This window comes from Nicotiana sylvestris, chromosome 11 (genome assembly GCF_000393655.2).
Source record: "Nicotiana sylvestris chromosome 11, ASM39365v2, whole genome shotgun sequence".
Taxonomy (NCBI): domain Eukaryota; kingdom Viridiplantae; phylum Streptophyta; class Magnoliopsida; order Solanales; family Solanaceae; genus Nicotiana; species Nicotiana sylvestris.
Window position 1 is genome coordinate 153534403 of NC_091067.1, and position 24168 is coordinate 153558570.

The 24168-nt window shown below is 38.0% G+C and overlaps 2 protein-coding genes across 2 annotated transcripts; one reads left to right on the forward strand and one right to left on the reverse strand.

The window, feature by feature from the left end:
- Nucleotides 1–6847: 6847 nt before the first annotated feature.
- On the forward strand, nucleotides 6848–12316 carry LOC138881872 (uncharacterized). The gene is made up of 11 exons (XM_070162160.1): nucleotides 6848–7078; nucleotides 8069–8185; nucleotides 8824–8889; nucleotides 8994–9197; nucleotides 9387–9518; nucleotides 9601–9706; nucleotides 9795–9875; nucleotides 10146–10542; nucleotides 10650–10776; nucleotides 11446–11984; nucleotides 12070–12316. Exons 1-11 carry the CDS (start codon nucleotides 6848–6850, stop codon nucleotides 12314–12316), a joined length of 2247 nt encoding a protein of 748 aa, XP_070018261.1.
- A 686-nt stretch (nucleotides 12317–13002) lies between these two features.
- Nucleotides 13003–15859, reverse strand: LOC138881873 (uncharacterized). The gene is made up of 5 exons (XM_070162161.1): nucleotides 15514–15859; nucleotides 15137–15341; nucleotides 14437–14987; nucleotides 13651–14261; nucleotides 13003–13446 (listed from the first exon to the last, which is right to left on the reverse strand). The coding sequence occupies exons 1-5, from the start codon at nucleotides 15857–15859 to the stop codon at nucleotides 13003–13005; spliced, it is 2157 nt and encodes a 718-aa protein (XP_070018262.1).
- Nucleotides 15860–24168: the final 8309 nt, after the last annotated feature.

A 24168-nucleotide genomic window follows, 5' to 3' on the forward strand; every position in this document is an offset into this window, starting at 1 on the left:
GCTCTATGTCGAAAAATGACCAAAGGAAACAAAGCTCCAGCACACGACAAGACAAGAAAAAGATGTAGGGAAGCGCGTCAAGATAATAGAAGGAAAAGGATATTTAGGAGAGAAACAATAAATTGCACAAGACAAGACAAGATTTACGTGGTTCGACAATTTTTGCCTACTCCACGGCCACACAAAGAATAGCTCTTTATTAATTGAAGAGAGAAAGAAGAAGTTTTGGGATGGATTACAAATGAAAATATAGACCCCTATTTATGGGCATTTGAATGCCCTGCCGAGGTAAGCGCTTACATCATAAGAATGCCGATGTAAGCGCTTACATCATAAGAATGCTGAGGTAAGCGCTTACATCACAAGAATGTCGATGTAAGCGCTTACATCATATTTTCATCTCTTTTTGATTTTTCTTTCTTTTGTTTTGTCTACTTTCACATACAACAATAGGTTTGGTCCTATCAATCTCCCCCTCAAACCTATGTTACATCAAGAAAGAAAATAAAGAAAGATTTGCTATTCTCTGGTGGCGCCTTCACTCTATCAGTCTTGAAGGCTAACTGAGGCAGTGCACAGCCTCAGTTTGTCAACATCGACAACTTTGGTCAACATGTCTGACGGGTTCTTTGATCCTGGTATCTTCTATAGGGAAAGAGTTCCTTCATTATCAACTCTCGGATATGATGATACCTCAACTGGATATGCTTCGATCTTGCATGAAACACTGGATTCTTGGCAAGATGAATTGCACTCTAGCTATCGCAGAGAAGCTCACAATTGTCCTGCTCTTTACCTAGCTCTTTAAGAAAATTCTTGAGCCAAATCATCTCTTTTCCAGCTTCTGAGATTGCCATGTACTCTGCTTCAGTGGTAGATAGAGCAACACTTTTCTGAAGTCTGGACATCCAACTAACAGCAGTACCACCCAAGGTGAACACGTAGCCCATGGTACTTTTTCGACTATCCAGATCACCGCCTAAATTTGCATCAGCAAAACCTTGTAAGATAATATTGCTCTTTTTAAAACAAAGTGCCATACCTGAGGTGCCTTTGAGATATCGCAATATCCATTTTACACCTTCCCAATGCTCCTTTCCTGGATCTGACATGTATCTACTGACAACTCCAACTGCATGGGCTATGTCAGGTCTAGTGCAAACTATAGCATATATCAAACTTCCTACTGCTGAAGCATACGGAACTTTGGACATGTACTTCTTTTCTTCATCTGTCTTAGGTGATTAGTCCTTTGACAGATTTAGATGGCTTTCAAGTGGAGTACTTCTGGTCTTTGTATCATGAAGAATGAACCTGATTAGTACCTTTTGTATGTACTTTTCTTGAGACAACTTTAAGGTTCCTTCCGACCTATTTCTGCTAATCCTTATCCCAAGCATTTGCTTAGCTGGTCCTAAGTCTTTCATTTCAAACTCCTCCACCAGTTGTTGCTTAACCAAGTTGATCTCATTTATGCTAGATCCTGCAATGAGCCTATCATCAACGTACAACAATAAAATGATATAGGATTCATCAAGATTTTTGATATAACAGCAATGGTCCATCTCACATCGTGTGAAACCATTTTTATGCATGAATCCATCAAATTTCTTGTACCATTGTCGGGGAGCTTGTTTCAAACCATACAAACTCTTCTTCAACTTACACACAAGGTTTTCTTTACCAAAAACTTGAAAACCTTCAGGTTGCTTCATGTAGATGTCTTCTTCAAGGTCACCATGCAAGAAAGCAGTTTTAACATCTAGCTGCTCCAAATGCAAATTTTCTGCAACTACGATACTTAACACCAACCTGATAGTAGTTAATTTGACTACAGGAGAGAAGATCTCGGTGTAGTCAATTCCTTCCTTCTGCTGAAAGCCTTTTACTACTTATCGTGCTTTGTATCTCTTCTTACCATCATGCTCTTCCTTGACTCTGTACACCCACTTGTTCTGCAATGCCTTCTTTCCTTTTGGTAACTCCGTAAGTATCCATGTTTTATTCTTTTGAAGAGAATTCATCTCTTTTTCATGGCTAGCTTCCACTTATCAAAGTCTATCACTTGCATTGCTTCAACAAAATGCTCTGGTTCTCCAGCATCAGTAAGAAGTAAATAGTGAAGAGAGAGAGTTAACCTATCTGGAGCATTCGTGACTCTTTTAGATCTCCTCAATGTAGGTTCATGAGTAACAGAATCCGAATTTGATTCAGGTCCTGATTCCAGATTTGGTTCTGGATTTGATTCTATCTCTGGTTCGGCTTCAGGTTCGGCTTCTAGTTCTTCTTCAAATTCGGCTTCTGGTTCTTCATCTTCAATTTCAGAATCAGTTGTAATCCCTCTAGCCAATTCATTTTCTGAGATTTCTTCTAACTCAACTGTTTCAGACATTGTTTGTTTGCTGGTGTTGGTTGGTTCTACTTCAAGCTTGTCCTTGTACATCACATTTTCATTAAATGTGACATTCCTGTGTTTTAGGATCTTTCTATTCTGATCATCCCAAAACCGATAACCAAAATTATCATCACCATAGCCAATAAAGAAACATTTCTTTGCTTTAGGATCAAGCTTATCTCTATCATTAGACTTTACATGCACATAAGCAACACAACCAAAAGTTTTTAGATGTGAGAGAGTTACCTCCTTTCCTGTCCATACCTCCTCAGGAATTTCAAAATTCAGCGGTACAGAGGGTCCCCTGTTTATGAGGTAAGCTGTCGTGTTAACAGCCTCAGCCCAAAAATACTTCGGCAATCCAGAATGTATTCTCATACTTCTGGCTCGTTCATTCAGGGTTCTGTTCATCCTCTCAGCAACACCATTTTGTTCCGGTGTTCCAGGAACTGTCTTGATCATTCTGATCCCATTCTCCGAGCAAAATGCTTTGAACTCTTAGCTATCATACTCTCCTCCATTGTCAGATTTCAGACATTTTAACTTTAGACTTGTCTGATTTTCAACTTCACTTTCCATCTTTTAAAGGTAACAAATACATCAGATTTATTTTTCAGAAAATAAACCCATACCTTTCTTGTGGAATCATCAGTGAAGGTGACATAATAGCATGAGCCTCCTAGAGAAGTTACAGGAGCTGGTCCCCACACATCTGTATGCACTAGTTCCAGCTTCTCCTTTTTTGGCATCCTTCCCACTTTTGAGAAACTAACTCTCTTTTATTTCCCGTAAATGCAATCTTCGCACAAACCTAATTCAACATGTTTTAGGTTTGACAACTTCTTTTTGGATGCCAAAAGCTTCATTCCCTTCTCACTCATATGCCCGAGCCTCCGGTGCCACAATGTTGTATCACGACCATGATCAATTGTTGCTATAGTATCTATTTCTATTGCAGTTGCATACAGTGTTCCCCTTTTGAAGCCTCGTGCCACAACCAAATTCCTTTTGGTTATCTTCCACGATCCGTTGCCGAATGTTGTTGTATATCCTTCATCGTCAATCTGACCTATAGATATCAGATTTTTCTTGAGGCCAGGAACATGTCGTACATTTTGTAATTTCCATAGCGTGCCTTGTGAAGTCTTTATATGAACTTCACCTTTTCCGGCAATGTCGAGAGGTTCGCCGTCTGCTAGATAAACTTTCCCAAATTTTCCAGCAATATAATTATGCAATAATTCTTTGCATGATGTAGAGTGAAAGGATGCACCTGAGTCCAGAATCCAAGATTCGACTGGACTGTCTGCACAACAAATTAGTGCATCACCGACTTGTTCAGCAATTACATTTGCTGAATTTTCTTCCTTCTTCTTCTTTGGTTCTCTACATTGACTACTGTAGTGACCCTTTTTATCGCAATTCCAACAAGTAATGTCCTTACGATTTTTGGATTGTCCTCTTCTCCTTGACTTTGATCTGCCACGACCATAAATCTGTCCTCTTTGGTTGATTCTCCCCTGCTTTCGGTACTAAAAGCAGATCCTGGGGAATCTCTTGATTCTCTTCGGCGAATATTTTCGCTTAGAACCAAGTCTCTAATATCATTCAATTTGAGTTTGGTACTTCCTGATGGACTGCTAACTGCAGTTATTGTTGCAGACCAACTCTCCGGTAGAGATGATAGTAGAATCAACGCCCTGATTTCGTCATCAATTGTTATATTAACAGAACTCAACTGAGTTAATATTGTATTAAACTCATTGATATGTTCCGTGACTGATCCACCTTCTGTCATTTTTAAGTTGAACAATCGACGCATCAAATAGACTTTATTTGAAGCAGATAGCTTCTCATACATATTTGATAATGTCTTCATCAGGCCTGCAGTGGTCTTCTCGTTGATGATGTTAAATGCCACATTTCGTGTTAGCGTCAAACGAATCACACCAAGAGTTTGGCGATTTAATAGATCCCAATCCGCTTTGGACATAGTCTCCGGTTTCACCTCGGTCAGAGGTAAGTGTAATTTTTCTGATACAAATAGTCCTCTATTTGCATTTTCCAGAATCCAAAATCTTTGCCATTGAACTTGTCAATCTTAACCTTCCCTTCTTCCGATGTCATTTTTCACAAAAACAATTTATGTGAATAGTGCTTGTGAATAGTAACGATGATCAATAGTGTCACACTATTCTTGTGAATAGTACCTGCACCAATATTGTACTTTTCTACCAGAATTACACTGTCTGTGCTCTGATACCAGTTGTAGGGAAGTGTGTCAAGATAATAGAAGGAAAAGGCTATTTAGGAGAGAAACAATAAATTGCACAAGACAAGACAAGACAAGATTTACGTGGTTCGGTAATTTTTGCCTACTCCACGGTCACACAAAAAATAGCTCTTTATTAATTGAAGAGAGAAAGAAGAAGTTTTGGGATGGATTACAAATGAAAATGTAGACCCCTATTTATAGGCATTTGAATGCCCTGCCGAGGTAAGCTCTTACATCATAAGAATGCTGAGGTAAGTGCTTACATTACAAAATGTCAATGTAAGTGCTTACATCATATTTTCATCTCTTTTTTATTTTTCTTTCTTTTGTTTTGTCTACTTTCACATACAACAATAGATTTGGTCCTATCAAAAGAATGCCAAAAGAGGCGGAAAGGTATCACTGTTATTATTTTGTTGAATATAATTATTGAAAGTAGTAGCTCAACCAAGAGTACCATGGTTCGACTACGGTAAATCCATCTGACACAGCATAACAAATGAAGCAAGAACGAAGCAATCCCAATCAATGGCATCAATATACGTGTATCGCATGAGTAAGGTACCAAAAACGATGTGTTATGAACCCAGATGGTGGCGTGGAGGACAGCAGGGTAGACACCGGGGATATCAATAATACTCAATTGAAAAAGAAAAATCGTGTGAAATTTTCCTCTAAAAGGTTGGCTGATTTCATTGTCGTACTGGCTAACAAACGCAATGGGCAAGGGTGGTGAGTGAAGCAACGTGTGAAGAAGTGGAATTGGTAATAAGTACTTGTCAGAAGGAATAACAGAATTAAGCTACTGTTGCATTGTGTTTCTGCAATATCTCATCTATTTCTCTTTGTATCTCTCATCTCTTTCTTCAGTACTTCTCTTCTCATCTCGCTCTTTATTTCTTAGATATTACCTACTGTTTCATTGCAATTCCAGTTTTTTAATCCATCAATTGAAGTAATATAATCTGTTAGTTTGGTTGGCTGTACGAATTGCTCCATTGGTGCTTTCATCTGGAGGTCTCTCATGGAAGACCACAAAGTACTCAAGGCCTTCATCGACGATTCAATTCAAGGTGTGAAAGATTCATTTTCTAAGAAAATAGCGGAGATGCATGAGCTGCTAAAGGAGGTTATAGCGGCTAAAGCTTCGGTGGAGTTTCACCGACGTGACCCCGCAATAGATATCGTTCGCCAGGACCATGGACCAGCAAACACGCACTCCGGCATAAACAGGAATTTGGTCGGTTCTATAGTGCCAATCCGGAGGCATGGATATTCCACGCGGAGCGATATTTTGATTTATATCGAATTGAGCTCGACGAGCAGTTAACTGTGGCGTCGTTCTATCTTCACGGTGAAGCACTGGAGTGATACAGATGGTTATTTGGAAATAAACTATTAGTTGATTGTCCGCATTTTGCTATAAGGTGGGGATTCGCTTCAAGCAGAAAGGGCTCGAATCGGCGGAGGGGCAGTTAATGAAGCTCCGGCAGGTCACCATCGCGTCGGAATTGCAGGGCAGGTTCGAGTCTATTGCTAATGAAACAGACGATATTTCAAAAAAAGCTTATGGTGAAGCTTTTTGTTTCTAGGCTTAGGGACGACATCAAAAAGGGATTTTTACCTATCTATACCATATATCAAAACTTATTACCCTCAATGTTTAAGGTTTGTGTTTATTACATTTAAGCATACCAAATTACCATTTCTATACCATAATTCAAATCTGGGATAGAATTAAGGGTTCATTTTTATTAGGCATAATTATAGGACTGTATCTTCACGTTATTTGGTTTACCCGCCCCTCTCTCCTCCCACCCCCCCACACCCCCTACGATTTACCTTCAGTTCCCCACCCCCACGATTTACCTTCAGTTTTTCCTCCATTCTCGTACAATCTCTTCTCACCCACAATTACCATCACTTTCTTCTCCACTTAATTACCTTCAGTTGATAGTATCCCCCACGATTTGAATTCACTTCCATCTTTGTCTTCAACTCCTAAATCATGAAAAAAACCAACACTCCCAAAAAAATCATCAAAAGCTATATTAGCTGATATTCCAACCTTTGATTTGGGTGTTTTAACACCAAAATCACCACCAAAAAACCCACAAACGACGCATGCAAGTGAACAAACTATTGGTATTTCATCTCCTAGACAAATTCGTGCGGAAATGAGAAGCAAGCATTTGCACGATGTTGATGTTGGTGGAGTTGATAAACTAGTCGAGAATCAACTGAAACGCAAGGGGAAAGAGTTGAGTGTAGATGACGATTTTGTAGATGATTCTCCCAAAGTTCCATCTGTGAAAAAACACAAGGTCTCTCCTTCTTCATCAAAACCAAAGAAGAAGAAACCCTCAAAAAAAGTACCAAAATTGGTTAAGGAAAAAATTTCAATAAAGGTAAACACTATTTATGTTTCCTCACTGTTTTGTAGTTTGATTTTGGTTGTAAAAATCTGTTGTTCAAGTGTTAATTTAGTGTTCAAGTGTTTTTTGGCCAAATGTGGTATTGTCCTAATTTTGTAGATTATTTTTCGCAATTTTGTAGGTTTAATGGAACTGTGATTATTAGACAGTGTATACTGTAGTTAGTTTGTAGTTGATTTGTAGTCTGATCGTTAAATTGTAGAGATGGTATTTTTCATTGCAACCTATATTGCTGCTACATTTAACTTCATTCTAAATACAATTTATCTACATGTTGTGAGTTACTTGAAGTAACTGTTACATTCTGTAGATAATGTTTACAAGTGCATTGTTCTTCTTTGATTGTTCAAGTGTATTTTGGTAAAATGTGGTGTTGTCCTAATTTTGTAGATTCTTTGTCTCAATTTTGTAGTCTAATTGGAACTGTGACTCTTAGACAGTGTATAAATGTAGTTAATTTGTAGTTGATGTGTAGTCTGATGGTTAAGTTGTAGATATGATATTTTTTATTGTAACATGTATAGTTCTTCTTTGATTGTTCAAGTGTATTTTGGTAAAATGTGGTGTTGTCCTAATTTTGTAGATTCTTTGTCTCAATTTTGTAGTTTAATTGGAACTGTGACTCTTAGACAGTGTATAAATGTAGTTAGTTTGTAGTTGATGTGTAGTCTGATGGTTAAATTGTAGATATGTTATTTTTTATTGTAGCCTGTATAGCTCATATATTTAACTTCATTCTAACTACAGTTAATCTACATTTATGTGAGATACTTGAAGTAACTGTTACATCCTGTAGATAATGTTTACACGTGCATTGTTCTTCTGTTATTGTTTTGTAGTTATAGGTGTGGGTAGGCTATTCTTCTTCTAGTTATATTTTGTATTTGTCATGTAGTTATATGTAGATTACTGTTTCCTTTTTATGCAAACTACTAATGTTCATTAATTTTATATTTTCTACAGAATGGACCTTACTTTGCACAACAAAATATTGATTATGGTGTGCTTAGATTCCACAGTTTGTGTGATCCTAGCATACCTAGCCAGATACAAGCTTTACTCTCTCCGAATGCTTTAAGGGTTTTCAGAAAAACTTGTTTTGGTTACTTATTAGGTCTCCCCAAAATCTGTATGCAAAACCAATCACTTCATCTTCTGATGAAGTATGAATTGACAAAGTCTACTGACTCATATTTTTTAGTACTATTTAAGGGTGAAAAATTGAATTTTTCCTTGAGAGAATTTGGGTTGATAACTGGTCTTAATTGTGTGAATATGTTTTCAGACTATGGTTACACTTCCACCTATGTTAGCCCTTTAATGAATACATATTTTCCGAACAAAGAAAGGGTTGAGAAATGACATTTGAAAAATGTAGTGACTAATAAAGCATGGGCAAACGATGTGGATGCGGTGAAGTTGTGCATTCTTTATATGTTGGAATTTTTTGTTTGTCCTTCTGATAAAGACCATGTGACTTTCATAGACAAGTTTATGTTCTTTCTAATAGAGTCTGGTAATTTTGAGTCATACCCATGGGGTATCAAATCCTTCAAGCAGGTTATTGAATCTGTCCGACATCGTCTTAATCCCCATGTACATTCTTATCTGATACGGGGATGCTCATTAGCCTTGCAAGTGTGGCTATATGAGTGTTGCTCGTCCGTCAGCACCGAGCTTGCTACGAGATGTTCTGAATCTATACCTCGCATTTTAAGATGGTCAGCTACAAAGGGGCAGATTTGGTTAACTGCAAGAAGATGATCAAGCCTGAGTGGATCAAGGTATTTTTTTCCACTTTTGTATGATGCTACAATTACATTCATAATAACTACATTGAATCTACATTTTTTTGTCACTTGAATTAACTGTTATTTTCATCATTCAGTTCACAAACATGATTGAATCTGGAGAAGAGCTTGGAGTGCTTAATCTGCCAGACAAGATTCAATATGAAGATGAACATGGTGCTCAACCATCACATGTTCCAACTGCTGCTTCTCCATCATTTGAACCCAAATATACAGATTGTCAAGAGGACATTGAATCTGTCAGTAGCAAGCTCATGAAGTTGGAAAAGGGGATTGTGCAGGTATTATGAATAACTACAATATATTGACATAATTTGCTACATTTTGACTTCATTACATAACAATTATAGTATGTTATACATTGTAGTTAATTTGTGGTATAAATCTATAACAATTATAGTTTGTTGAATTGTAGTGTAACTGTAGCAGTTAGAATAAGATTACCAACTAATTATATATTTAATTTTTAGGTTGATGTAAAGTTAGATGCCTATAGGAAGGATGTTTTTGAGGAACTCTCAAGCCTTCGAGAGTTCATAGATCAATCTTTGAAGGGTGTTATGAATGTGATAAACAAGAGGTTTGATTTGGACGAGTCAAAGGTAAGAATTTACATATAATTTTGTACTAAGACTAATTAAGACATATGAATAAAGTAGTCTCAAATATTCCCCAAAATTGTAGTTTGTTGGTAGTTCAACAAAAAATAATTACCAACATCAAGGAGATAACAACCAGCAATTCCAGTTCAATGTTGGTGATCAACTGCATGGAAGCACAAGCAATACAGGTATCTACAAAATTCCTGCATACATATCTACAAATTTCAAGACAGCATTATTAAATTATACTAATCATTTTTTTACTATGTGTTGCAGCTACAATTTCTCCAGAACATTTTCAACCACATGTTGACTTATATCCTGACTTCCAAGAAGCAGCTGAGGCATATAAAGCAGGTACAGAACCATTCCTTCATTACAATAAGGTTTTTATGCAAAATTTTAATAATTTACACCTTAACTACATATTCCTACATATATCTACAATTTTCATTCCCAATTATTCATTCAAGTTGATGTTTCACCAGAACCTCTACAAGGAAATATTGAGGAAGAACCAGTAATTGATGAAGTGGCTGAGCCACAACAAGCAGGTAATATATTCTCTATATTCTCTATAACTCCATAATACTGTTCATATCTACATAGATCTACACTTATCTACAGAAGGTGAAGTTCCACAGTCGCCAATTCACGGTGTGACTGTGACTGAAGTTGTTCCTGAAGGCATTGATAAAAAAGTTGTTCCTGAAGGCATTGAAAACAAAGGTTTGACATTGGATGACTTTGAGCTGCCAGAAAACTTATCACAGTTGGTCATGTATGGCGAGCCCATACGAGATGAATCAACCCCTGTTCATCCCGGTAGAACAAGGCAACCGGGAAAACATGCACGATCACCTTTCACATCTTTGTATAGTTCTGGAGGCAGCACATCTGTTGGACCTAAATTTTTTTACCTCAAGCACCCCTTCACAAGTGTCATAGGTGAAAATGTAGATCCTGAATTGACAGAAAGGTTCACCAACTGGTTATACATTCGTAGTGATAAAGTATCTAGGAGGTATGAATGCTTCATTTTACACTGTCTGTTCACCATTTTTATACTTTAAAATTGTAATTCATTTTGTAAATTTTTTGTATTTGATCATCTTTTTTTTGTTATTACAGGAGGAAATATTACTTTTCCAAGAAGGATAACCAAATCAAGCCTTGGTTGGATTTTGGTTGTGAAAAGATTGATAAGAAGGACTGGTTTTATGACCTTGCTCACCCCGGACAAGTCATCAATAACACAGTAAGTATAAAGAACATAATCATTCACAATATCTGTTTTGTCTTCAGCTGTGTAGTGTAATTGTAGTTTATTTTTCAGCTATGATGTGTAATTGTAGTAATATTGTAGACAACATATATATGTTACTATATTTATGTCTCAGCTGTGAAATTTTGCTTTTTATGGACCTTATGTATCATATGTGATGATGATTGTATGTACAAACTGGAATTTTGGTACTTTTGACTGACTTGGAATCTCCGTGTACCACAACTGTAGTTACCTTGTAGTAATATTGTAAGAGCTTGTGATTGTGCCTATTAATATTAACTGTAGGTTGAACTTGCTGATTATTGGGAGCTTAAGTTAGGTGGTATGTTTCATTTGTTCCTCTGTATAGTGAATAAATGTAGACAGTGCATAAATATAGTTAATGTGTAGTTGTTTTGTAGTCTGATGGGTCAATTGTACATATAGTACTTGTTCACTATGGTTCATACAAACTACAATTAAATTACATTTTGTGAGGAACTTGGACTAACTGTTATATTTCTGTAGTTATAGTGTAGCTAATTTGCAGCAATCTATTAGAGTTTTTAATAAATTCAAATTGTAGTTAATCTGTAGCTGTCTTGTAGACAAGTGTGGTTACACCGTACCTTATTGTATATGTTTATTCTATTTTGGCAGCACATTGATGTTATTATGTATTATCTGCGAAAAAGAGGCAAATATGGCCCCAACAATAATACTAGGTTCACAACCACGGATTGCTTGTTCAAGACAAAGATTGAAAGAATCTATGACAAGTTCATAAGTTCTCCACCGGAACAAAGGTATTCGGTTGTTAAACCCGAGGATGATGTTGGAGAATATATTCTTGGGTACAGAATTCTTGCTAATGTTGCCTGGGATCTTGTTGACTATGTGCTCATGCCTGTGAACCTTGTAGAGAACTTCCATTGGTTGTTGCTAGTTTTTGACATAAAGGACAGACAACTTTATGTTTATGATTCCATGGTGAGAGCAAACCGTCATAAAACAGTTGAGACATTGGTTGACAAGTTTTCAATCATTATCCCTCTGTATTTGTCATGCACTGGTTTCTATGGTAAACGTAAAGACATTAACTTCAAGAGCACAAAGGCATACATCGAAAAACCAGTTACGGACCCTCTCGACATACAATGGATGGTTGCTGAGATTCCACAACAAAAGGAAGGCTCAGTGTAAAAAAATAATCTCCCTTTCTATATGTTTAATTTTTTTATTTTAATCATTTGTTATATAATGAAAAATTCTCATCTTATGCAGCGATTGTGGTGTATTTGTGGCTGCATTTGCGGAGTATGTTAGCCTTGGAGATTTGGCAATCCCAAAGGAAGATCTTTCTGATATTGACCAACACCGTAGACGCTATGGAGCTCTACTGTGGGACTATGCAACAAAGAAGCAAGAAGATGGGTCAATCAGTGAGAGTGAGGTTACTGGCAGGCTAGCAAGGAGGAAGGGTGCTCCGGCAAAAAACGAGAGGACTAGAGTGCAACGAAAGAAGAAATAGACTATTGTGTTCCTAGTTTGGTCTGTGAAATTTGGTAGTTGAATTGGAAAACAATGTAGGAAATATGTCGTTTTGGTTTTCTACAACACTTTTTGTTGATTACATTATACTCGAGTACTCTGATTACATTTTTACAGCAACAGCTTTGTCTTACAATTTGACTTTAATCTTCAAGTTATTTTTATAAATACCTTCAAGTGCCAAGTAATATCTGTATATAACTGTCATTTGTTACACAGCAGAAAGATAAAATAAATACAGGAATCATATAAATAATTTAGCCATTTTTTATCAACAAGGTTTATCAAAAAAATTCAATTTATCTACATTTAAACTACGTCAAACTACATTTTAACTACAACTCCTCTACATATGAATAACAGGACTACAGTTCTAACACAGTTAAACTACATATTCACTACAATCTGGATACAATTTACGTTGAATGCATTCTTTATTAATATCAGTTTTTTTGTATACAGTAAATATTAAAGTTTAACTATTCTATAAAAAAAAGACAACTTTAGATGCTTGACAGAATACATAAAAACATAAATAGTGCAGATACACAAATTGATGTTTATACTTCTTATTCATCTTCAAAAACTTAAACAATTACACAAGAAAATCCGATAATTTGAGCTCACTAACATTTATTTTGAATAACTATTCTAACTACATGATATTCATTTCTTTTTCGGCGCATTCTTGCAAGTTCTTTTGTTATGCCCTTCACCTCCACAATTACCACATGACACCTTGTATTTCTTTGACTTTATTTCATCAAATGTTTTATATCTTTCCTTGTGAGGTCTCCCTGGTTGCCTTTTATCTCCCGCCGGTGGCTTTACTACCTCATCCAAAATATGTTGTGGCACTTCCCATTTGCCTTCATCAGGAAGAGGATTTACTGGCATTTCATAGGTAAGCAGAAGGCTCTTCCTTGTGTAATACGGAGAGCAATAGTTTTCGTATGTTTCATTCCTATGCCTTAATGCTGCCAAAGCATGCGCACATGGAAGTTCATCAAGTTGGAATTGTCCACAGCTACATTTCTTGTTTTCTAGACACACAATGTACCGCTTCACACCATCTAACACAGTATGTATATGATCTGTTGAAGCCCTCACCTACAATTGAAGACCAAACAGAAATAATAATACATCAATCATTAAAATGGATTATCAACAATTTACCTACAAATCAGCAACAAATATATTACAGCTCATCTACAAACTATTATTACCGACAATTTGACTACAGTTTAACTACAATCTGGAAAAACTGCAGCTAGTACTTTTTTGATTCTACTGCACCAAAAAAAAATATCTTACCCTTAGTTTCTGAGATAATGTACTGTTGTCTTCCAATTCTTTGTTGTATTTGTGACCAAGGTATGTGAAAGTACCCTTTGCCTTCGATAACTTTTCTTTTGTCCAACGTTCAAGAAGAGTCCTCATATACTCAAATAGATCAAATATTGGAAGCTCTCTTGCATCTTTTGTTACAGCATTCAACGACTCGGCAATGTTTGACGTCATAGTAAAAGTTCTATTCACCGTTGCATGTACTCTTGACCATCTATGATAGCCAATATCATATAGGTAAGACTTTACACGCAGGTCTACCTCTTCAATCTTCAACATCCTTTCATTAAATTCATCCATAGTGTATGACCGTGCTGTAGCAAAGTACAATTCATGTAATTGTAGATGTCCCTTCTTGAATTTTGACCTTATATTTGTCCATATATGCCACATGCAAGAGTAGTGTGCCAATCCCGGATAGACAACTGATGTTGCCTTCAGTATACTCTCATGCCTATCTGAAACAACACACATTGAAGGTCTTTCACCATATGCCTCCTTGAATTGCTCAAAGAACCACTTCCAAGACGCGTCGTTTTCAGAATCAACCACAGCATATGCCAAGGGAAAAATAGTACCTACATTTTTAAGACATAAAATATGATTAAATAACAACTACAATATATATTGAGAAATATAGACATGTTAACTACATTCTTTTATATAACTACAAAATAACTACAACATAACTACAATTTAACTGCATTTTAAAGACTGTCTACAAAATAAGTACAAAATTATTCCATTATTTACCTGCTGCATCCATGGTGCTTGCTGTCAGCATAATCCCCCTGTAGGCTGACTTTAAGAATGTCCCATCAACCACTACTACCGGCCTACAATGTTGCCAACCATTTATTGATGTACAAAGAGCAACAAATGCGTATAAGAAGCAATCATCTGCTGCCTTCTTCAATTTAACAACAGAACCAGGATAATTCTTCTCAAGAATATAAAAATATTTGGGTAATTTGTTGTAGGAGTCACACGGATTCCCTCTCAAAAACTGTAAAGCTTTTTCCTTTGCTCTCCATGCTTGCATGTAGCTTAGGTTCAGTCCATGTTCGGATAACATGTCAGTTTGTATGTCCTTTGGTGTGTAAACAGTCTTAGGATCACAATACTTTGGAACGACCATGCTACCAAGTACTGCTGCAGTACGTTTGCGCTGTATGAATGTTTCGTCCATTAGGCAGCATGTGTGTTGACGGCTGAAACTTCTTATCTTGAACATTGCCGAATCATTAATTGACGTTGCCTTGAAATGCCATTTACGGCTTTCAGCAACACATATAAGCCAGTAGCTACAAAAGAAATACAATATTTACACAAATTTATGAAAAAACTACAATTAACTACAAATTGACTACAATTTAACTACAATTTATAAAACCCACCTATCTTCAATCATACACTGATTTTGCTGATATATTATCCACAAATAACTACATACCTTCTATGACTGGATCTTTTTACTCTGAACTGGAACTTGTGCATCACTGAATAATTCTTCATTGCAGCAGCTACTGTTTGCTTGTCCTGATAAACTTGTCCTTCTTCAATATATGTTTGCGTAGATTCAGTTATTATTTCACTTTGATATTCCTCTATAGCTGGTGAGGATGGAAATTCAAGTAAGTTTAGGGATCCAGACGAACCTGCAAACAATAAATTCATAAATGTAGTTTCTATGTAGATAATTTTGAAAGCAACATTGCTTTATCCTTTTCAGTACTATGTGAGCTTTGTAGTTTAATTGTAGGTAATTGTAGTAATATTGTAGATAACATAGTAACACCATAACTCTCTGCAATGTCGAATCAAACATACCTGCACTGGTGCTTTCATTGTTGATTGCCAATTCCATATTGAAATCTCTTACGCTTATACATAAAGGATACGAACCTAAGTTTTTATTCTCCTTTTTGGTTTCCATGTAAGCACGAACCCCCATATCATTCCTAATCTCCATTGGAGGACAATTCTCGTTCACAATGTATTTGATTTCTATAATTTTATCCGATGTATCAATCGATAATTGTTCTGCAATTGTAGAACTGAGAATTCCGTAGTTTGCATTATCATCTACCACAATGGCATCAACTTCAAAATCTCTAAATCTGCCATAGTTATCCCAATTACCATTCGATTTCAGCATTATTGGGATTTTTGACATGATTTCGTGTAGTTGATAGGAAAAAAGACGAAGAAGAGATATAGTTTCTACAATTTGAATACTGATATCGACGAAGAGCAATTTTGTACAATTTGAGACGAAGAACAGATATAGTCTCTCTTCAGTAATTGTACAATTTGATTGCGTTTTTTGTGAGATCTCTTTCTGTTGAGGAAGGAGAGAATTACACAACTGGTGCCTTCATCAGGAAGAGAGATCTCCTTCATTTCAAAATTGAAATAAAATCCTTGACAGAATCACATCAAATTTGGTGCCTTCATTTTAGGGCTTTTTTAATGGCAAAATCTACCTATTTTTGGATTCGTATATAATTTGTAGTAAAAGTGTGGACTACATGGGTAAATAACAAATTATGAACATTTTTGGTAATAATGTTTGATATATGGTATAGATAGGTAAAAATCCCCATAAAAAATTCAGTATTAAGCCAGGAGCCCTTAACCAGGCCCACATACATGAGCGTCGGATCTAGGCTGAGAAGGGTCCAGTTCGACCCGTTTTAGCTAATAAGGGACTTCCCTTCTTACCCAGCCGTAATTCCTCTTCATACCATAATCCCTCGGCGTCGTTCTCCACCAACCCTTCGTCCCAGTCACCAACTAAACCTCCAATTAAGCACCTCACCCATGCAGAGATTCAAAGTCGCTGTGAGCACAGCCTGTGCTATTATTGTGAAGAGAAGTTTACAGCAGGCTATAACTGTAAATCGCCTCCTCAGATGCTTCTTCTCACTGATGGTTCGGTATGGAACCTATCTTACCGGAATCATTCGTCTCTGATGATATCTTAGTTGAAGAGCTGCATGTCCTAGAGGCTCAAGAGCAATCTGCAATTTCGTATCACGCATTGGCCGATGGACATTCCTCGCCTACCCTTCGATTTCTCGACCATGTAAACGGAGCTCTGGTTCAGGTCTTAATGGACGGAGGTAGTGATCATACGCTCAGACACGCGTGGCCAAATTCCTTCAATTGACTATTGAAATCATTCCGACCTTCTCAGTTATGGTGGGCAGTGGTCAACGATTACGTTGTGAAGGAATTTTGCGTCAAGTTCCTCTTACTGTTCAGGGGTGTAATGTCACCATGGACTTTTACGTGCTTCCTATGCATGGTGCAGATGTGGTTCTAGGGGCTTCGTCGCTCTCCACTTTGGGAAGGGTAGTGACAGATTATGCCGAGCGACTATTTGAGTTCAATTTGCAAGGGATGACTAGAATTTGGAAAGGAGAGAGACCCAATTCGACACAACTAGTTCAATTGCATAGTCTCCGCCGATATGTTGCAACTGATGCTGTATTTTCCTATTACTGCTTGCAGATAGTTCCACCCCATGCTACTATTGAGAAGCCAAGTAATCCGGAATTGCTTGGCATTCTACTGGAATTTGTCGATGTCTTTCAAAAACCTCATGGACTGCCCCCGCCCCGGCAACTGGATCATGCAAATCCATCTTAATCCTGGGGCCGAGCCAGTCAATGTTAAATATTATCGCTACCCGTACTTCCAGAAACATGTTATGGAATAATTAGTTGCAGAAATGCTCAAGGATGGAGTAATCAGAGCAAGCACTAGGCCATTTTCGTCTCCAGTTTTACTAGTGCGGGACAGTGTAGTCAAAGGCTCATTTAAGGCCGCTTATGCCCTGAAGCTTAGAAAAGATCAAGGAGGGCGCATCACATCGCTTAAGTTGCGCTTCAGTGTAAGGCATGGAACTAAGGCTTGTGCCTCATTACCCATGATTTCTCTCTTAAATCAAACGGCACTAAACAACAAATATAATCGGAAATAAGTGTATGAGCTCAAGGGAAACATTATGAATGAATTTGTTACTTTGTTCTTGAATTACATATAAATTTTTATTTTTCTCCTTGCGCCTTTTTTAACTAAAGCTCACACTTTAAATGCGCTTTGCGCTAAAAGCCCAAATAGACCTAGAGCGCTTTTATAGCTTTTCGCCTTTAACAACACTGGTGCGGGATAAGGATGGCACATGGCGGATTTGCGTGGACTATAGGGCTCTTAATGCCATCACTGTGCGGGATAGATTTCCAATCCCTATTATTGACGAGCTTTTTGATGAATTACATGGTGCTGCTTATTTCTCAAAGCTGGATCACCAAATCAGGGTCCCGACGGAAGATATCGTCAAGACTGCATTCCGCACACACGATGGATATTATGAATTTCTTGTCATGCCATTTGGATTATCCAATGCACCATCCACCTTCCAGGCAACGTGAATCAGGTATTCCGGCCCTATCTTCAGTGCTTTGTGTTGTTATTTTTCGACGACATCCTGGTATATAGTCCTTCTTGGCAGGACCATCTCGAACACTTGCTTTCCGTCCTAGAACTGTTGCAACAACAACAGCTTGGGGCCAAAAAAACCAAGTGCTTATTTGGCTAGACTTCAGTTGAGTACGTAGGACATATCATATCGGCACATGGGTTAAGTGTTGATCCCATCAAAATCACAGCTATCCAGCAGTGGTCCCACTCAATAATGTTAAGGAGGTGCATAGTTTTATAGGACTCACTGGCTAGTATCGACGTTTCATTCCATCACTATGCGGCATTTTTGCAGGCCCTCTAACTGATTTGTTAAGGAAAGATTCATTTGTTTGGACCTCATACACTCAAGAGGCCTTCGAAACTTTAAAGGCTAAGCTCAGTTGCACCCCCATGCTAGCTTTACCTGACTTTTCTCAAGAATTCCAATTGGAAACTGATGTGTCTGGGAGTGGCATAGGGACTGTCTTGGCTCAAAAGGGACATCATGTGGCTTAATTTAGCCAAAAAATTGAGCACGCGTATGGAAGGAGCTTCCACTTACCATAGGGAGATGTTTGCCATCACTCAAGTTGTGAGTAAATGGAGACAATATCTGTTGGGGCGTAAATTTACTATCTACACTGATCAGCAATCCCTCAAAAGTTTAACCAATCAGACCATACAAACTCCTGAACAACAAAAGTGGCTAAGCAAACTCGTGGGATATGACTTCCAAATCATTTATTGGCCAGGGAAGTTGAATCATGCTGCTGATGCCCTTTCTCGAACACCTGATGTTGTGATGCTGCCATTATTACCCGGGGTTATGAGCTCGAGCAAGAGCTCAAGTCTCTCAATCACACACATTCAGAGTTGGTTGCAATTCAACATCAATTAGAAGGTCAGGCTGAAGATTGTCACGGCTATGTATTTCGGGATGGACTACTATTTCTTAAGGGACGATTAGTTATCCCCTCTGATTCACCTCTACGACAGCTTTTGCTACATGAATTCCATGACACTACCATTGGGGGACATGCTGGGATAGCTCGTACATATCACAGACTAGCCTCCAACTTCTATTGGAAGCAAATGAAGCGTGATGTACGTAGCTTTGTAGCTTCGTGTCAAACCTACCAACAAATAAAAGATGTCCACCACCACCTTGCTGGGTTATTACAGCCCTTGCTCATTCCAGATTTAGTCTTTGAAGATATAGCAATGGACTTCATCACCTGCCTACCTTGCTCAAAAGGGAAATCGACTATTATGACGATAGTGGATCGTTTGACCAAATATGGACACTTCACTCCCTTAACATCTACTTTTTCAACACGCATTGTTGCGGAGGCCTTTGTAGTGGGGGTTATTCGTCTTCATGGCCCTCCAAGGTCTATAGCCACTGACCGCGACCCTAGATTTGCATGAGTTTGGAAGGAAATCAATCTCTTGTAGGGGACCGACACTTCATTCCCTTAACATCTACTTTTTCAACATGCACTGTTGCCGAGGCCTTTGTAGTGGGGGTTATTCGTCTTCATGGCCCTCCAAAGTCTATAGTCATTGACCGCGACCCTAGATTTGCATGAGTCTTGGAAGGAAATACAGGGGACCTTCTTAGCTATGAGTACAGCTTATCACCCACAAACGGATGGGCAATCCGAGGCTCTTAACAAATGTGTTGAACAATACATCTGCTGCTACGTAGCCAATGAGCCACAAAAATGGGTGGTGATGTTACGGCTGAGTATTAGTACAATACTTCGTACCAAACTTGAGCTAGCATGTCCCCTTTCAAAGCTCTCTATGGGAGGGACCCTCCTACTGTCACACAATACATACTGGGAAACAGTCCTAGTAAGCTGGTCGAAGCCTACTTTGTGGATCCAGATGAGTTGTTAGCTCTTCTGAAGCTCAATTTGATCAAGGCCCAGACACGAATGAAGAAATTAGCTGACAAGCATAGAACTGTACTTGAGTTGGAGGTAGGAGATTGGGTGTTCGTCAAGCTTAAGCCATATCACCAGACACTCTGTTCGTCAGGTTGTCTACAAGTTGGATCTTCCATATACTGCTCGCATTCATCCTGTTTTCGATATTTCAATGCTCAAGCGATGTGTGGGAGAACCAGTTCAGCAGATTACACCATTGCAATTATCAGACTTCCACATGAAGGGAGTACTGTTATGAACCCAGACGGTGACATGGAGGGCAGCAGGGCTGACACCGGGGATATCAATAATACTCAATTGAGAAAGAGCAATCGTGTGAAATTCCCCTCTAAAAGGTTGGCTGATTTCATTGTGGGCCTGGCTAACAAACGCGATGTGCAAGGGTGGTGAGTGAAGCAGCGTGTGAAGGAGTGGAATCGGTTATAAGTACTTGTCAGAAGGAATAACAGAATTAGGCTACTGTTGCATTGTGCTTCTGCAATCTCTCATCAACTTCTCTTTGTATCTCTCATCTCTTTCTTCGGTACTTCTCTTCTCACCTCACTCTCTATTTCTTAGATATTACCTACTGTTTCATTGCAATTCAAGTATTGTAATCCATCAGTTGAAGTAATATAATCTGTTAGTTTGGTTGGCTGTACGAATTGCTCCACGATGTGTACAGTATCCTATGAATATGGCATCAATATACGTGTTCAATCAATGGCAACAATATATGTGTTATTGTAGGGCACAGTTGGGAGAAGACCTGCTCTGCGTCTTCTCTAAATTTCTCCTTGCCAACAGCAAACCCAACAGAGCTTATGCACTCTATTGCTCTGGCACAAAGAATGAGATTAGATTCTAAGATCTGCATTTCTCAAGACAACTTTTAAGTGTGGCATAACAGTGTCATAATAGGTCCGGAAGTGCTCCTGTTGACATATAATAAATCAGCCTTCATGATTTATAATAAAAGCAGAAATAGAACTGAGTCAATAATAGATGCAACAGTAAATACCTTAACAGATCGGGTTATACAAGACAATGCATTTAATGCTTCTTGTTGGACCATTTGTTTGTCATTCTGCATTTCATGCAACAAAATGCCGAAAAAACATCATTATTCTCTTTGTACTTGTTAGCAGTGACAAACCTCTGTAATTTGGCAGCCTCTACATTTGCACACCTGTAGAAGTACAAGCAGTTTGTTAACTATTCCATCTAGGTAACGTATCAAAGTTTTTGGCTTGTCAGCCACACAGAAGGAGGAGAGAGCTCCTGCAGCACATGCCTACAAATAAGCCAAAAAATAGGAGCAAATTAGTTGGCAGCAGCAACTAAATGGATTCACATCTATCAAACTTCAGGCTTATGTGTTTTTCTTTATTCCAAACTTTATTTAAGGGTACATTTTAGACACTTCGCAGACATTTAGAGTGTGTTAGGGGATGAAGGAAAATTTTCCTTCATACCAAACCCACTCTCAGTAATAATTACTTCCTCACAATCTCATATATTACAATTATTCACCGTTCTTGTAAATCAGAAAGAGTGCTCTTATTGCAACCAAAATAAAGTCATAAAATAAAGTTCCCAGAAATACACTGCCGAAGCCGATAAATGTTTGTTGCACGAGATTCTAGAAAGGATGTTACACAATACATCCTTGATTTGCCTCATGCTGCAGAACATAAAAGTATATTACTCAATCATCCTCTTTATGGATAAAAACAGAATTTTAAAAATATTAAACCTAGGCAAGGCTAAAGAACTTCAGCAGTATGGTATATGAGACCCTCTTGTAGAGGTGCAGCAAGAATAAAAACTTTTGTTAGTTGTTTCATGTATTAATGATAATCTAATCTTCTTTTAGCTTGCAATTGCTCTTTGGGAAACTTGCAGCATCTGTAAATAGTACATCTCATATAGGACAAACCTGCACTTGTCGAGTAAAATCATCTAGAGCTGCAGCTAATGCAGGAATTACTATGTTATGGTATTGCTCTTGCAAATATGGAGAGAATTCTTCCAACAACATGGTAATTGTGCAGCAAGCAGCCCATCTGACTTGAGGATGAGGATCTTGGAAAAAATTTAGAACCGTGAACATCAGTTGCTCCACATTCTTAATCATCACTGTTTAAACCAAAAATGGAATTTTAGTCAAAGCTAGAATTTAGAAGAACGCGGGTTACTGATAATCGAAAGAATATGTAAAAGAGAGTAATTTGGGTAGCAAGAATATAATCAGGAGAAAAACAAAAAACCAAAGTTTATTCCAATAGTGTTTCGTGTCCTTATAATTGATCAGATATCTCCCTTTTATAGATATCTTGGGGATATATGTTTTGCCCAAATCATAATAAGGCTATTATGAATAATTAAAGATATTGAATGCTACGTTACATAATCATTATATTCAATACAAATTCTCTAACGTATTCAGCATTTAATGCCTATTAAATACTGTATCTGCACTCTTTTTTATTGTCAGATCCATTCCTTTTGATTCTTGGATATAAATGACTTAAATAGGTACGTGCACTGAATCCTTCGAATAACTGCCCGTGCCTCTTCCTTTGCCTTTGCTCGTTTCTGTTGCTGCTCGTGCCTCTTGGCTAATTGTAATTCTTTGACCATTTGACCAGTCCACGTGTCTTGACACGTCACCTTTATATACAATTTTTCCCATTACAAATAGTCCCCCTACTTTTCATTTATTCATCAATTGAATATTTGGGAAGTGGATTTCATTAAAAGAGAATTTTTGTCACCATTAATGCTATGACAAAATTGACGCTTCAATTGTCACTTCCATTTAATGCTCCATACACGTGTCATTTTTCCATTGGTTCTGCAGTTTTGCAACCCTTTTCAAGGATTTTTACGGCTCCACTATTCACGAAGTGCCAGTTATCATTATTATGGTCCTTCCATCACTGCACTTTTACCTTTGGCGGTTGCTTATCGATATAAATATAACTTCTTTCCTTGTCTTTTACCTCATAAAGCTTATTGAACACTTAATTCTCCAAATCTCTGTTTACTTCTTCCTCACATCATTTTATGTCTTCACCAAACCCTAACCCTAGGAGAGTTCCCATTGTTGATACCTTTCCCAATGCCCCCAAAAGGAGAGTACCCAGAGCTTGCAAATCCTACTCAAAAGCGCACATTTCGGAGATTGTCCGACAACTTCTTTCACAGCGGAGGATCCTGTATAGGAGGACTCCCGATTTGGGATTACTAAGGTATGTCGACACAAAAGAAGCATCCAGGCTACTAGACTAAATTCATGCTGGGACCTGCGGTCCACATATGAACGATTTTGTCTTAGCAAAGAAAATACTCCGGGCTGGTTACTTTTGGATGACTATGGAAATAGACTGCATACAGTATGTCCGGAAATACCATCGCTGTCAGATACATGCGGACATGATAAAGGTACCTCCAAATGAGCTTAATGCAACAAGCTCACCATGGTCATTCGCCGCCTGGGGAATGGACGTTATTAGACCAATCGAGTCTGCCGCTTCAAATGGACACAGGTTTATCCTAGTAGCAATCAATTATTTCACCAAATGGGTCTAAGCATCGTCTTACAGAGTAGTAACTAAGAAAGGCCTGGCAAACTTTGTCCGCGACCGCATTGTTTGCCGATTCGGGATTCCAGAGTCAGTCATTACTGATAATGCCTCCAACCTCAACAACGACTTGATGGAAGCTATATGTGAAACTTTCAAGATCAAACACGAGAATTCCACAACCTACAGGGCTCATATGAATGGAGTTATAGAAGCCGCCATCAAGAATATCAAGAAGATATTGAGAAAAATGATAGAAAAGCATAAACAATGGCACGAGAAGTTTTCATTCGCTCTATTGGGGTATCCTACCACAGTACGCACATCAACCTGGGCAACCCCCTATATGCTGGTTTACGTTATAGAGGCTGTCATTCCCGCTGAGGTAGAAATTCCTTCCCTAGAGGATCATACAAGAAGCTGAGCTCGATGATGCAGAATGGGTGAGAAGTCATTGTGGGCAACTAGACCTTATCAATAGAAAGAGAATGAATGCA